The sequence below is a fragment of the Odontesthes bonariensis genome, chromosome 4 (genome assembly GCF_027942865.1).
Source record: "Odontesthes bonariensis isolate fOdoBon6 chromosome 4, fOdoBon6.hap1, whole genome shotgun sequence".
Lineage (NCBI taxonomy): Eukaryota > Metazoa > Chordata > Actinopteri > Atheriniformes > Atherinopsidae > Odontesthes > Odontesthes bonariensis.
In genome coordinates this window covers 39,379,350-39,394,121 of record NC_134509.1, presented here as the reverse complement: position 1 = coordinate 39,394,121, position 14,772 = coordinate 39,379,350, and the positions used below count along the sequence as shown (strand labels likewise).

The window sequence follows — 14,772 nt, the reverse complement described above, 5'->3', positions numbered from 1 at the left end:
AAAAATAACTCCAAGGTTCCTCACTGTAGTACTGGAAGCCAAGGAAATGCCATTTCTATTTCTCATTTAAGAAAACTGAGGCGTCTAATTTTGCTCGACTTTTAAATTGTGTTGCAGCAATAAAGCACTGGATGGCTGATAACGTCCTCCAGTTAAATGTTTTTGCTTTAGCTCAAAGTCAGGGCTAAGTTTATATCTGTGTGTTTCCGAACAAATTTTAATGATGGGTAAAAAATGTTAAATGTAATGTTTATATTACTTTCATCAAGGTTCATGAAGATGGTGAAGATGACATTTTGGGGGAGCAGGAAACAAGAATGGAAGATTTGGGGGAAAGAGAGGTATTCGTACATAATACGTCTATAAAGAAAGTGGAAAAGTGGGATGACTGTCCACCATGTATACAGTTGAACATGTTCTGTGGCATGTGTTGCATGCAGTTCCTTGTTTATGCCCTCGTTTTGTCTGTGTTGTTATAATTGGCTTTGTTCTTAGACATAATGTATTCATATTCGGCATTTTACTAAATAATCTATGTTACGAGTTTGTACTTTTCCACTCGAAAAAGTGAACAGAAATATGACATGCACTATAAGAAAGGACTTCTTAAAGTCAGTGCTTCCCTGCCAGTGAATGCTGTGACAGGTGTGTTTTTGTTTGTTTTGCTTTTTTTTTTTTTATATATATATTTAGGGATTATGATCATCAGAGACTTTTGTCAAAACTGGGTCAGTCTCTGGAGGAGGAGACCACTGGACTGTGGCTCAGTGGGAAGAGTAGTCGTCTTGGTTTTGATTCATCTGCTGATGCCCCCCTGGGCAAGCCACTTAACCCCAAGTTGCCTATCATTGTGTGTGTTTGTAATTGTGATTGGGTGAATGTGACACCAGTGTTGAGCGCTTTGAGTGGTAGGTATGACTTGAAAAGTGCTATGTAAATTTATTCCATTTACCAGTGTGTAAAAGAAAAATGTATACTTAAAAAATTATCTTAAAAAGCTGAAATGAGCTTGTGAACACATATCTAAGGAATATACAAGTGTTGAGATAAGACTAGAAAACTGCTATAAAACTACACTGGCATTTTGCTACAAATTTATCCTTAATCAAATATTTCCAAATGTACTCCGCCTCTTATCATGCAACATAGCTGAACGCCACTGAAAGCATAGTTTGTTTAAAGATCCTTCAGCAGCAGCGTATTGGAAGTAGACCCAGACCTGCCAGGGCCATCATAAATAAAGCAAAATTAGCAAATAAAGCACCTGAAAAAGGGAATGAAAGAAACGGGTATCTGGCCACTGATTACCTGCAGACCAGATGTGGTGCCACTCCTTTTCCCCAGAGAAAGTGAAGTGGAAACCACACCCCAGGTGCACTTACAGAACGTTTAAACATGACAGAGATGCATCTAATAGTGTGTTTTCAGTCGAAATTTTGTATATACCTATTTATAACATTTCTACAACGATTACAGATGGTCCTGCAGTCAATCATTTGGCCTCAGGTGAGGCAAACTGATGAGAGTGATGATGGTGGCAGGGTTCTTCCGTCAGTTTTTGTCAAAGAAGCTAAAATCATGTCTCCATGGAAATTTGGAAAATATTTTTATCTTTGCTCTTCTAAGATCGTCATGGTGTAAAATATGGTACATACCAGCATAATTTGCTAATCATATATTACACAACTGCACAGACTGGCCAAGACATAAAACCCACTCCCAGCTAAAATAGGTAAAGCAATAGTGTTCATGTATCACAATGCAATGCTTGCTAAATATTAACTGAAGGCTGACATTCAAAGCCCTTGTCACCTACCTAAACATTTTTGTAGTCCAGCCAGGACTCAATAAACATGAAAAAGTGTCTGGTGTTCGCACAGCCGCCAAAAGCTTCAGATTCAACCGCAATCGTGTCCGACCAAAAAAAACCCATTTCAATGGGACCAAAGCATCTAATGTCCCACAACCATTGGACCTCCTATACAAACCAGGACAAGCCTGATGGTCTTTGTCTATGCCTTGACTGCAAGTTGATTAATGTATAGGATAAGATATTTTGACACAATTTTAACCAGTTATTAAACAAGTACTTCTGGAAATATAAATATAAATATAAATAATTTATTTAACACACCAATGAAAAATAAATGGATACACATTTGATCAACATACAAACAAAAAATCTTACATATATGTTGTGTAGATACAGGTAAGTTTCAGATCTAGTAATATTCATTTTCTTAGTTGGGTTCGTGCATTATTTCTAAAGGAAAATCGTAATTCATTTGAAAACACAAAATGTCTTTATTCATACTTTTCCTAGCATCTTCAGACAATCTGCGCCAACTCACGAGATTCTGGGTTCTTAGAACTGCTCTGTCTGAATGCGGTTTTGTTTAATTTGTTTCAGTAATGTGGTTTGTTGTCTGAACTTGCAGCAAGGCTGCTCAATTTCTCCATTGATAAAATAAATTCACAACTCCACAACATAAAAATTCATGTAGAATATAGCATATACTTTATTGTCTACAGTAGTAGATCAACCCTCATCTTACTTTGAAGCTCCCAGATCAAGGAAGTGACGTTGACGCAGCTTTAGCAGCAGAAAAGCTATCAGGCTTGTGTTGATGATAATAATAAACTCCTGGACTATGTACAAACTTCCAAATGCATCGTTTTGTGAGTACAGACCATATTTGTACTACTGTAGAAGTTTGGTTTCATGGCATGTGATTTTAGTGTGGTAATTTTGGAGATACTGCCAGGTTCCATTAGCGCTTGTACTAAGCTATTCGGGATAACTCAGTAACTCAGCTGATGTTCAGCCAATATCGGAAAAACTTCGAGTGGGCTACTTGGCTGGATGTCACGGTTCAAATGACCCCAGGTTGAATCTACTCCGGAGTATCACTTTAAGTAGCTTAGAGCGCAAGTTTACTTTTATTTTACTTTTTTTTCTTCTTCTTCCTCGTCAAATTTCTGTCGTCATCTGGTATAAGTGATTGGCTATGAATCGCGCGCAAAGCAGCATGGGAGGAACCAGACGCCATTTGATAGACATTCGTAGCGCCCAATAAACGGCTCTGGGCATTCGTAAACCATGCCTCAAATACGAGAAAATGCACACCTAGTTCCCAGACCACCATCTCATCGAGATGTGGACGTGTCAGCCAGGCTATCCTAGGCCCAGAAACCAGCAGAGGTCTGTGGTGAATTTCAACGCTCTAAATCTTTCAGCTCACTCTCAAAGTAAAAAAAATCAGCTGTCAGCATGATGTCTTCCCTCTTTCTGTGCTGACAGCCGCCGGTGAAGCTGTCTCTGATCCTCCTCCGCTAATGTTCAGTGACCCGCTGTCAGTTAGCAACTATCCAAGTTCCAGTAACTGCTCTTAGTAAAAAAAAACATCACAAAAATCCATCATACCACGTTTACTTTATCATCAAAAACAAAAAAAGGCTTTGTTTGTCCATGATTAGCTCAAAAATTTGCAGTACCTATTATATCATTTTGAATTGCTGTATAGACATCTATCTATCTATCTATCTATCTATCTATCTATCTATCTATCTATTGAGAAGTAGTAACTTCGTTATTGGATGTTGTTGATTTGTTTGTAATTCTAATTTTGCTTCGAGAAGGAAAAGGAAGGTTAGTAGGTTAAGTAGATCGCAAGGCAATACATGAATTTCAGTAAGTGTCTTTGTTTCGATGTTCTTTTCTCCCACGACAAACAACACTTGTTTTGTGTTGCGAATTATCTATAAAAAGATAACATTTTAAAAAGAAATTGCCATCAATCTGCTGGCACAAATATCTATCCAATCCCCTCCATTGTAATACTGATGGGCAGCTAGTTACACCAATTAGACATCGCAATCTCAGTACTCTGGACCAATCATATGCCACATCAGCTTATGTGGGCGGAGCCATCGTGGAAGCGACGGCCAAGCTCAGCAGCCATTGATGCGCTCAGTTCCAAAGCGGACAAACCGACCGAAAAGCGTGACATATCCGCGGCTGTGTGTGGACAGAAGCCATGGTGTCTCATTCTCTCGCCCTGCCGATGATCTGCTTCACCACGTTGTGGGGGCTGGTGGGGGTTGTGGCTCCGTTTTTAGTGCCTAAAGGACCTAACCGCGGGTAGGTTGGATGTCCGACTCTATTGGTTGCAATTAACTGTGTAATTTTACGTTTCCCTTCATTTTGTACATTGACATTCGTATTAAACTATTTAGTTTTCTTTAATTCTTCAAATGGATCTTTTTGCTGTCTCCAGTTGCATAGCATCTTTGGTAATGCACGCGCTGCTCCTGTGATGTAGGCCTCGCGTCATTCAGGGATGCTATCCCATCATCCATCCCTCCATCCAGGGATGGAGCAGTGATCCAGGGGGGGGGGGGGGGGGGGGCACATGAGCGCCACATCAAGCCCATAGACACGACGCTGAAGTTGGCATCCGATTCGCGAATTAAATGGATGGGCATAAAGGGCCATTTCACTGCATTTTTGCATTTTGATCGCCCTAAACTAGGTCCTGTATGGAAACTACAATAGTTGGACAGCTCAAATCTGGATAAAATTATTCTAAAGAGGCTATAGATTCATTAAAACCTTGTTTGGGATTTGTGAAACCTTTTTCTGATTTGTGAAAATGCAGAACAGGGCCATTTTACTGCTTTTTTTGTATTCTCATCACCCTAAACTAGGTCCTGTATGGAAACTACAATAGTTAGAGTGCTCAAATCTGGATAGAATTATTCTAAAAAGGGTACAGAGTCTTTAAAACACATTGTATGTTGGTGCACTACGAGGGTGGGCAAACCGTTAATATAATACATCCATGGGGCAAACGGGTTTACCATTGGAAAATGTGTGTGTGGGGGGGGGCTGAAATCATCTTGCTGTAAAAGTGGGGGTGTCGAAACACCCCCATCCCCCACAGGTGCGACGCCCATGCCTCCATCCCAGCATCCCTGCCTGTGTACATGCACTGTTTGTGCAACACCGCCCACTGATGTCTCATACAGACCTACTTTGTGGGAAATCCCACAGATTTATTGTCTTATTCTCAAACACAACCACATGCACACTGACGTGTTCCCCTACGTTTGGAGTCCTTTACCCATCCTTTACTGAGCTAATGCAGGATATGAGAAGCCAACATGCTCAGTAATGTTACTACACGGAAGTGTGACTGATCGACTGTTTTTTTCTCTCAGCGTGATTGTCACCAGTCTCATCCTCACAGCAGTCTGCTGCTACTTGTTGTAAGTACAAACTTTGTCATTCTTATTGTATTGCTTGTGAATGCAACACATGACATTTTACACTGAGTCGTTATTTATTGAACAAGAACTGAGACAAAACTAAGAGGCAGTGTGTGGAAATTTAAGTGAACCCCTGATCCAGCAGCTGGTAGCAGTGAGCTGAAGTAATGGTTTCCTGTGGGACGTTATCAGTCTTAATGGTGGCTGTGGCTCAGTGGTTAGAGTCGGTCATCCAATATCCAGAAGGTTGGTGGTTCAATTCCCACTCTCGCCACTCAAAAAAAAGATTGGTGGAACTGATAGCTGGAGGGGTGTGAGTCCAGGTTGGCATCTGTCTCTGAGTGTGTGACCCTGTGTCAACAGGTGCCAACCTGGATGGGTTAAAAGCAGAGGACAAATTTAATGTGTATGCATGACCACTAAAATCAGATCTAAATCTCTCATGGTTGAGGAGGAATCTCGCCCCACTCTACTCTCCAGCGCTGCTTCAGCTCATTGAGGTTTGCAGCATTGGTTTCTGCACAGCTCTCTGAAGGTCCCACCACAGCATCTCAGTCAGGCTGAGGTCTGGACTCTGACTGGACTGTTGCAACACCTTGATTATTTTCTTCTTCACACATTCTGCTGTAGATCTGCTGCTGTGTTTGGGATAATTGTCCTGTTGATGAGCCAGTTTCAGCCGAGCTTTAGCTGTCGGACAGACGGCCTCACATCTGACTCTAGAACACTTTGGTATCCAGGGGAGTTCATGGTGGACTCAATGCAGGGCCGTTTCTAGCTTCTAGTTTCGAGCTTTCTAGCTCCCTTGGGCCCTAAGCAGGATGCTGTTTGGGGGGGGGGGGCTAGTTTCTCAAACAACAATGAAAAGATTCCTAACCCTTTAGATCTCTTCCACTTTATGAGCTAAACAGGCTACAGTTCAAATGAAACATCTGAAGTTGAGCCACTCAGGCAAGTTAAACTGATAAAAACTATAATACAAAAAAAAACAACAATCAATGAATAAAATAAATTTTGAGTGTTTTTTAAAATGATTAAACACTTTAATGTACAGCGCCCCTTTAAAGCTTGTACCCAATTACAAAGTTTTCACTTTTAAGAAGTTTCTCCATTAATTTACATATTTACTAGTTAAAGTAGTAAAACTAAGAAAAATTATCCACTGCCACAATAATAATAATCTAAAATAATCAACATGCCTAAAATGTATATATCACTTAACAAACAAAAAGTAGAACACTTCTAATTAGAGGCCTATAAAATACACACCAAACTTAGTAAATGAATCCTAAGTAATGCTAAAATAATGTTAAGTGTCAAATATCTGAGAGACAACTTCCACTGAACAATGACAGAGCAGGACAACAACAACATCCCTCCCTCCCTGCTAGAATCTGAATAAAGGGGTCTGGAGTCTGTCAGTCATTCCCATGGCTGACAGACTGTTCATTCACATGTCACATATTCATTTTATATCAGCAAACTTTCATAAAGCAAACACTAAAGCCGAGTTTAAAATGAACAAATCCTAGCCAGCTACATAACATTTATCCGAGGCTAGCTAGCAGGTCAGATAAAGAGACAAAACGTTCCACCTCCAGCTATCCAGCCCACATCACCCAACACACTTCTACTTTTATCCTTAGACCCTTTTTCTTCCTCCCTTTTTCTGCGCCACTAATATAACTTCTTTTTGATGCCATTATGGCGTTTGTCTTCTTTACTTTTCTTGCTAATGGGAATGATGGGTAATGTCAATCATTCCCGTCATACCTGTCGGCGGCCCGCTACGCCACTCAATGTGTGACGGTGCTCTCCAACAAATACGACCTAATAATGCCACAAAAACACCAGCCACAGTTCATCTTTGCAGTTTATTTGATTTATATCCTACGTTTATATTTTAAGAATATAAGGGATTTAATAAATACACGAGATAGCTACAGATAAATACAGGACATTTTAATTCTCCTCAGATGAGGCTGAACATTCAGCTGTGGGGCCCCTTGGTGGCTTGCTAGATAGCAAGAAACGGCCCTGACTCAATGGCCCAGGTCCTGTGGTTGCAGAACAAGCCCAGATCATCAGCCCTCCACCACCGTGCTTGACAGCTGGTGTGAGGTGTTTGTGCTGATATGCTGTGTTTGGTTTCCTCCAAACATGCTGCTGTGCATTATGAGCAAACATCTCCACTTTGGTCTGGTCTGTCCAAAGGACATTGTTCCAGAAGTCTTGTGCTTTGTTCAGATGCAGCTTTGCAAACCTAAGCTGTGCTGCCATGTTCTTTTTAGAGAGAAGAGGCTTTCTCCTGCAGCCCTTCCACACAAGCCATACTTGTTCAGTCTGTTTCTAACTGTGCTGTCATGAACTTTAACCTTTAACATGCTAACTGAGGCCTGCAGAGTCTGAGATGTAGCTCTTGGGTTTCTGACCTTGGGGTGACCTTTAACCTTTAACATGCTAACTGAGGCCTGCAGAGTCTGAGATGTAGCTCTTGGGTTTCTGACCTTGGGGTGACCTTTAACCTTTAACATGCTAACTGAGGCCTGCAGAGTCTGAGATGTAGCTCTTGGGTTTCTGACCTTGGGGTGACCTTGCAGAGACGTCCACTCCTGGGAAGATTGACAGCTGTGCTGAATGTTTTCCACTTGTGAATAATCTTTCTCTCTGTAGAATGATGGACTCCAGATAGTTTGGAAACGGCCTTATAACCCTTCCCAGACTGATGGGTAGCGACAGCTGCTTCTCTAAGATCATTGCTGATGTCTTTCCTCCTTGGCATCGTGTTAACACACACCTGAAACAAACTGAAAACACTTCTGCTTTCATAGAGGTGCTCACACTGACTGATGATCAGTTTGTCAGTGAATTGATTACCAGCTCCTGAAAATGGAGAGTTCGATCAATGGCAAGCCCTGAGATGTTTTTAAGGATTTTACTGAGACTGCTGCCATCACACAGAATATAAGTTTACTGAAGGAACCCACAGGTCCATGTCAAATCTGTGAAGTAGGAGGATTATTCACCACTAGAGAGAGCCCCCACTCCTCCAGAGGGTACCTCCAACAAGAAGACAGCAGCACTGGATTAAACTTGTTTAGCATGAAAATAAGAATAAAGAATACATAGAAGGTGAATGGAGTGGCTTACTGTGATACATATATACAAATGGAATTCTTACCTTTGGTGTATAAAACCATGTTTCTTTATTTCTAGCATGTACTCCAACTATAATGAGCCCTTCTTCATTCCCTGAAAGTCATCTTGTTTTCTCTGCTTCACATCCTGGAAGTCGGCTCATGTTTATGATGCTTGAGCAAAGTTCTGATGTTTGGCGTCCAGGATCTGATCTCATCACTCCATGTGAAAGTGCTTTCTCCATGTGATATTACAGTTTTGCAGCTTTAATTTGACCGCGCATGTCTGACATGTGGCGTGTGGGGTTTGAGGGGCAGGAATTCGTCCCTGAGTGTCGGGAACAGAAATCTGACAGTTATGGCTGACTTTTAAATTGCAATGATTAGACCCACCTTATGACCCGCTCAGCTAGCTTTACGCTGCGTTCTTTAGTATACCGTTTTTTTTTTTTAAACTGATTTTAACTTGGAACATTTATTCACACAATGGGAAAATGCTTATATCTGAATTGTAATGACCTATTTACATTTCTAATCTAGTATCTCTAATAGAGCTGTGAGTTACTCTGGGAAAACTGACACTGTAATATTTTTAATCTACAATGTTGAAAAAATGCTCCCACTGTGGCTGGTTGCTGGGTCCACCCAAGCATCCTGTCCCCCCAGGAAAGGGTGGGGGCATAGAGGTGGGACTGAAAGTAGGTTTCTTTGCATGATAAACTGTTTGTGTAGCATCACCCTGTACACCTCTCCACCCTTCTCTATCTTTTGGCTCAGCTGGTTGATAGCCATCCTGGCCCAGGCCAACCCTCTGTTTGGCCCTCAGCTGAAGAATGAAACCATATGGTATCTGCGCTACTTCTGGGAGTAAACCGGGTGAGTTTGTCTTCATGATGTGCACTTTCGGGCATTGCATCAGGAACAATATCTGGTAGAAGTTCCTCAATTTTGAAGGAGTCTTTCATGTGCTTGGAAACACCTTTTCCAATTAAGTTCTGACATAGCAAGAAATGTGACTCTCATGGCTGATCATACGAATGATCAGCTGTTTGGACTTTTAGATCATGCTAGATGGGGGGGGGGGGGGGGGGGGCCCATTGTGTAAAACAAAAATAAAAACAGAATAGAATCATTTTCAAATTTTCAACCTGTATTCAATTGAATACACTACAAAGATAGGGCTGGGCGATATGGGAAAAAGTCATATCACGATATATATATATATCACGATATGAAACAAATCACTATTTTGTGAATTTTTAAATGTTCCCAATTACTCTTAATTGAGATTTGAAGATATCAGGTTAATTTAAAAAAAAACAAAATACCTCCACGCCACCGAACTTTTCAACAATGTCATCAGCGATGTCATCCCTTACGCCTTGGGCTGTGTCTTCTGTCGTTTCCTCAGAGGGAGCACTCATGTTCTGTTTTTATACGGCTGCAGCAGCACAAACAAACACGCCACGGCTAGCTGCTGGCATGGCTTTATTCCAGCCACGTGATTGGTTCAGCGCGGCACAACTCTTGTTGTCATTTGGCTGTTCGTATTGTCTGTCAAAAGAAAAAGTACCATGTTTCATATCTCTATCGAGGAAGAGTTACTCCTCAATAGCTATCGTTATGGTTTTCTCGCCCAGGCCTATACAAAGACACAACATTTAATTGAACTCATTTGAATTTGATGCCTGCAACATGACATGACCACGTGGGCTCAGGAACACCCAGGAACCATTTATCAGCAACACCCAGAAACGCTGCTGGTTGCTCTGGGCCCGAGCTCATCTGAGATGGACCGACGCAAAGTGGAAAAGTGTACTGCTGTCCACATTTCATATTGTTTTTGGAAATGTCGGACGTCGTGTCCTCTGGGTTAAAGAGGAGAAGGATTGTTATCAGCGCAAAATTGAAAAGCCAGCATCTGTGATGGTGCGGGGTTGTGTTGGTGCATGGGTACCCTGCACATCCATCAATGCTGAAAGGTACATCCAGATTCTGGAGCAACATATGCTCCCATCAATACCAAGACAATACCAAGCCACATTCTGCATGTGTGTTCATAGCAGAAGAGTGGAGGTCCTGAACTGGCCGGCCTGCAGTCCAGACATATCTCCCATTGAAAATGTGTGGCGCACTATGAAGTGCAAAATACAACAACGGGGACCCCGACCGTTGAGCGGCTGAAGTGGTACATCGAGCCAGAGTGGGAAAGAATTCCCCCCAATAAGCTCCAGCAGATGGTGTCCTCAGTTGGGTGAAAGGAAAGGTGATGTGACACCTTAGGGAACATGCCCCTGTCCGTGTTGCAGGCATCAAACTCAAAACGAGTGAATATTTACGATAAAGTTTCTCAGTTTGATGATTAAATATCATGTCTGTACGGTATATTCAACTGAATCTGAGTTGAAAATGATTGTATTCTGCTTTTATTTACATTCTACACAATGTCTCAACTTGATTGGAATTGGGGTTTGCAGTTCGTTGGTTAATGTTTTCTTCCTGGCAGCCTTTCCGAAGTCGGCTTTAGTTTTACATGACAGATGTTTGGAAACCTGAGAACCTGAGTCATTGTCACAAGTGTCTAATCTGACCACAAATGGCTAACATAAATTCTGCCTGCGTTAAATGGAGTAAATCTGTCGGTATCTTAGCAGCCACCTGAGACTAATCCAACACCAGCCTTTCATACAAAAGCTCACACAGTTGATGTCTGTGTAAAAGCTGTGAGTTTGACAGTAGCTCCATTTCACTTTTTCTAAGGAAAAAGTGCATTAAAGAATAAATTTGAATCCGAACCACAGCTGCTTTTGAATTACAACGAATACAGAAACACAAGTTATGTCAGGAATCCGATTCTTTGACCTGGTGCACACAGTGTATCTGACTGGGCCTTTATTGGGTCTCTGACTGAATAAATGTTTATTTCACTTTATTATTAACTTTTATTTTGTATTAGATAGAGAAAAAGAAAAAAAAAAGAGAAAAAGTTTAAATTTGAAGGACCGTTCTAACCGGTTGCTTTTGTATATTTCCCAGCGTGTTGGCTGCTCATTTATTTAGCTCTTTTTTGAGAATGCAGTCAAGAAAAGGACCTGCCACTAAACAGCCACAATAAAGAATTCATTTTTATGAACGTCACAAAAATATGAGCTGGCTGAGAAACCGCGAATCCTGTTCTAAATTCTCAGGGTCGTGTTTGCCTCCTGTTCCCTGGTAAGTTTGGACTGGTTTCCACAAACAAGCTGACCCTGAAGTCTTTTTCATTTGGTTAATGTCTGCCTCTTGTCTTGTGTGCATCTCTGTTGCAGGACTGTGTGTGGGATGCCTCTTACTGCCCCCCCCGCCGCGTCCCCCCTCGGTTTGCTGGACTTAATTTAACATTACTTCTAACCACCCAACAGATCCTCACACTCTCACCTCCAGTCTGCAGAAATGAAGGATTACATCATAAGTTGCAGTATTTTGCTTTATTTAGAATAATGTGCAGCTTCTGGATGCTGAGATTTAAAGATCATTGTGACACATGTGCTCTCGTGTGTCTTTAGATGAGGACACCTTTTGTTTCTGTGCTTACACTCAAATCAAAATGAGGAAAGGAAACGCCCCAACATCCTGTGTTAGAAGTTGATATTAATCTTCCATTTTGGAAATGTGCAGTGCTGTAGTTCACTCTGTGTTAGTTGCCATTTTTGGTTTTGTGTTGCTGCCATCAAGGAACAAGAATTGTTAAATTGTGTATTTATTTTGGCTGGACACTGATGTGAGTTTGTTGTAATCACCTCGGTGTCCACACCATCTATTCTATAACTGTTATTCTCTGTGATGTAACGGCGTGTGAGTGTGTGTGTGTGTGTGTGTGTGTGTGTGTGGACTGCGACCACAAGAATCTCCTAAACTGTAGGTGAAGAGCGATTCCCTCCACTTTAAACCACTTCAGCATGAAACTCCCTCCCAAATTCCACCTCATGCTCCACGTTTTGGAGGTCCTCGTTGCCATGGTTATTTCATCACCCAATTCAGTCCATCTGCACTTGACCCCTTTTGAAACAAATCCAGCCCATGCTGAGCTGCCTGTGCACAGACGTGCTGCAGGTTGTTCGGTTTTTCGCTGGCCGCTGCCGTCAGATTTGCTGTTAACATCTTTACGTGCAGTTTTCTCCTGTAATCAGGTGGTTAAACAGCACTCCCACCATATTTCTAATTTAAACTTTGTCAGAAAGATTCTTTTTGGCTCCTCTGGCTGGTTAATTTGATATGTTAGAGGCCGGGAATGCTACTGCATCATCCATCATCCATCATCCATCCATTTTCTGCTGCTTAGAGAGAGAGCCCCACACCTTCTCAAGCAAGTCTGGGAGTACACCGGGTGTTCCTAACCCAGCCAAGAGATTTAATCTCTCCTGCAAGTCCTGGGTCTGACTGAGGCCGTGTCCAAAACCCTTCTCCTGGGAGGAGTGCAGTGGGCATCCTGACCAGATGCCCTGAATCCCCCTAACCTTTTGATGTGGAGGAGCAGCCACTCCATTCTGAGCTCTTCACCTCATCACTGAGGCTGAGCCCAGCCACCTTTCAGAGGAAGCTCTTTTTGTGATCACTTTCTTTTGATCGCTACCTCCAGCTCATGACCACAGGTGAGGGTTGGAACCTTACACCGCTCCGACCACCACCCCCTCATCAATCCCAACCCGGAGTGAACATCCCAACTCTTTCCAACAAAGGAACATGGCCTCAGACTTGAAGGCGGTCATTTTGATCCCAGCTGCCTCACACTTACCAGCTGCATGCCCCCCCCAGGGGATTCTTTTTAATGAATCCAACAGGACCACATCATCTACCTTTATATGCGAGACCACTTATTCTCTCTCCAGTATATCTTCCCCCACTCTGTAAGTCTTCCCACGCTGTCCACGGAAAGGTTTCCGTGCTTGTCGTTTCAAACCTCTCTTACGTTTGCCTTGGATAAGATGCAGGTGTTGTTGTCATTTTGACACATCTGAGTCCTCTGTGGAGTCTCAGCTGCCACAACCACAATTGCACCTCCTCTCTCCACTCCCTATCTCCAGTTACTCTCCCTCCTCCCACCACTCATCCTCCCCGTTTTCCTCTCCAAAACCACTTTGCTTCAGCCAAAAAGAAATTAAATCAAAATACAGCTACTTTTTAGAAAGACCAAATTGCGTTGTATCTTTGCCCCCCAGTACCTTTTTTGTAATTGTGGTCGTGGCACACATCTAAAAGTGGATATCAGACTGTTCGGTAATGTACTCAAGAGAGAACCCGCCGCACATGGAATTCAGCGGGACCTTTTTAGAACAATGCCGCCGACTAATTTTGTCTGGAAAGCTGATTTGGTTGCAGTCAGTTTTTAGTTTCGTTCCAGGTGAGCCAGAGGTTGCATACCTCTGAACCCCGCAGCTCTGATAACGTATTACGCTGCAGGGTTAGAGATGGTGGTACTGACAGAGAGTCAGAAACCAGGTCATGTAATTTAAGCCCCGGATTTGTTCAGCACGAGCATCAGTGCACACTCTGGAGATGTATTTTGGGTTAGTTTCCTGTGGTTTCTTAGAATTACGCTCGACTTCACTCATCATGGAACACACAACAGTTTGCTTGCAGAAGGATGAAGCTTCACTTTCAGTGAATGGCATTAGTCTCCCCATGCTAAGCACACTGAACTAAAGGAGGGAAGAGCAGAGACTTGAGCTACTACGCACATAATGACAGTGTTTGCACCCGAATAGTTTGATCAAATCTGCTGCTTCTCTTCTTTTTCTGTTAAATCTCTTCAGTTCCTGTGATCACTGGCGACTGTTCATCTGCTAAATGTTCCTGGCAGCATTGATGGAGATGGTTTTGAATTGTGTTGAGTCACCATGGTAACAAAATTGAATAAATTACTCTAAATGTTGACTGAGATGTAACCCCATATTAGTGTGAAGTGAATGATTCTGCTTGAGTGGTGCTGTATGTGAAATACACAATAAATATCTTTTGTCACATACAGTCAAATGGCACTTTTTAAAAATTATTAGTGATCTCGGATCCTCACAGGTTTATTCTTTCTGTTGAAGAAATACACACACACACAAAGAGAAGAACACACCTGTGTTTTCAGTGGGAAAAAAGTACGTCATCAAAGTTTAAAGGAGTTTGAAGGATCTAGATTCCATGTAAAAGAATGTTTGATCAAAGTAACCATAACCAAAACCCTCAGAGTTTTCATCTTCTCACAAGGATGGAACAAGTGCACATGCATGCACAATAAAAGTATCATTATTTATGAGGAGTTTGGTGTGTGTGCAAAAAAACAAAACAAAAAAAAAGAAGCTGTTTCTCTGCTGGACACAGAGGGTGAAGCCCCCTG

The 14,772-nt window shown here is 42.0% G+C and overlaps 1 protein-coding gene across 1 annotated transcript; it reads left to right on the top strand.

Annotated features, from left to right (window-relative positions):
* The first annotated feature begins 3,932 nt into the window (after window positions 1–3,932).
* atpv0e2 (ATPase H+ transporting V0 subunit e2) lies at window positions 3,933–14,411 on the top strand. The gene is made up of 4 exons (XM_075464192.1): window positions 3,933–4,141; window positions 5,221–5,268; window positions 9,183–9,281; window positions 11,714–14,411. Exons 1-3 carry the CDS (start codon window positions 4,038–4,040, stop codon window positions 9,274–9,276), a joined length of 246 nt encoding a protein of 81 aa, XP_075320307.1. The 5' UTR covers window positions 3,933–4,037; the 3' UTR covers window positions 9,277–9,281; window positions 11,714–14,411.
* The last annotated feature ends 361 nt before the right edge of the window (window positions 14,412–14,772 follow it).

Bases quoted from the DNA above. Each gene is read 5' to 3' on its own strand.
- atpv0e2 (XM_075464192.1), top strand. From the start codon at position 4,038: ATGGTGTCTCATTCTCTCGCCCTGCCGATGATCTGCTTCACCACGTTG. The intron at 4,142-5,220 runs GTAGGTTGGATG...TTTTTCTCTCAG, and splicing joins CCTAAAGGACCTAACCGCGG to CGTGATTGTCACCAGTCTCA. The intron at 5,269-9,182 runs GTAAGTACAAAC...CTTTTGGCTCAG, and splicing joins GCAGTCTGCTGCTACTTGTT to CTGGTTGATAGCCATCCTGG.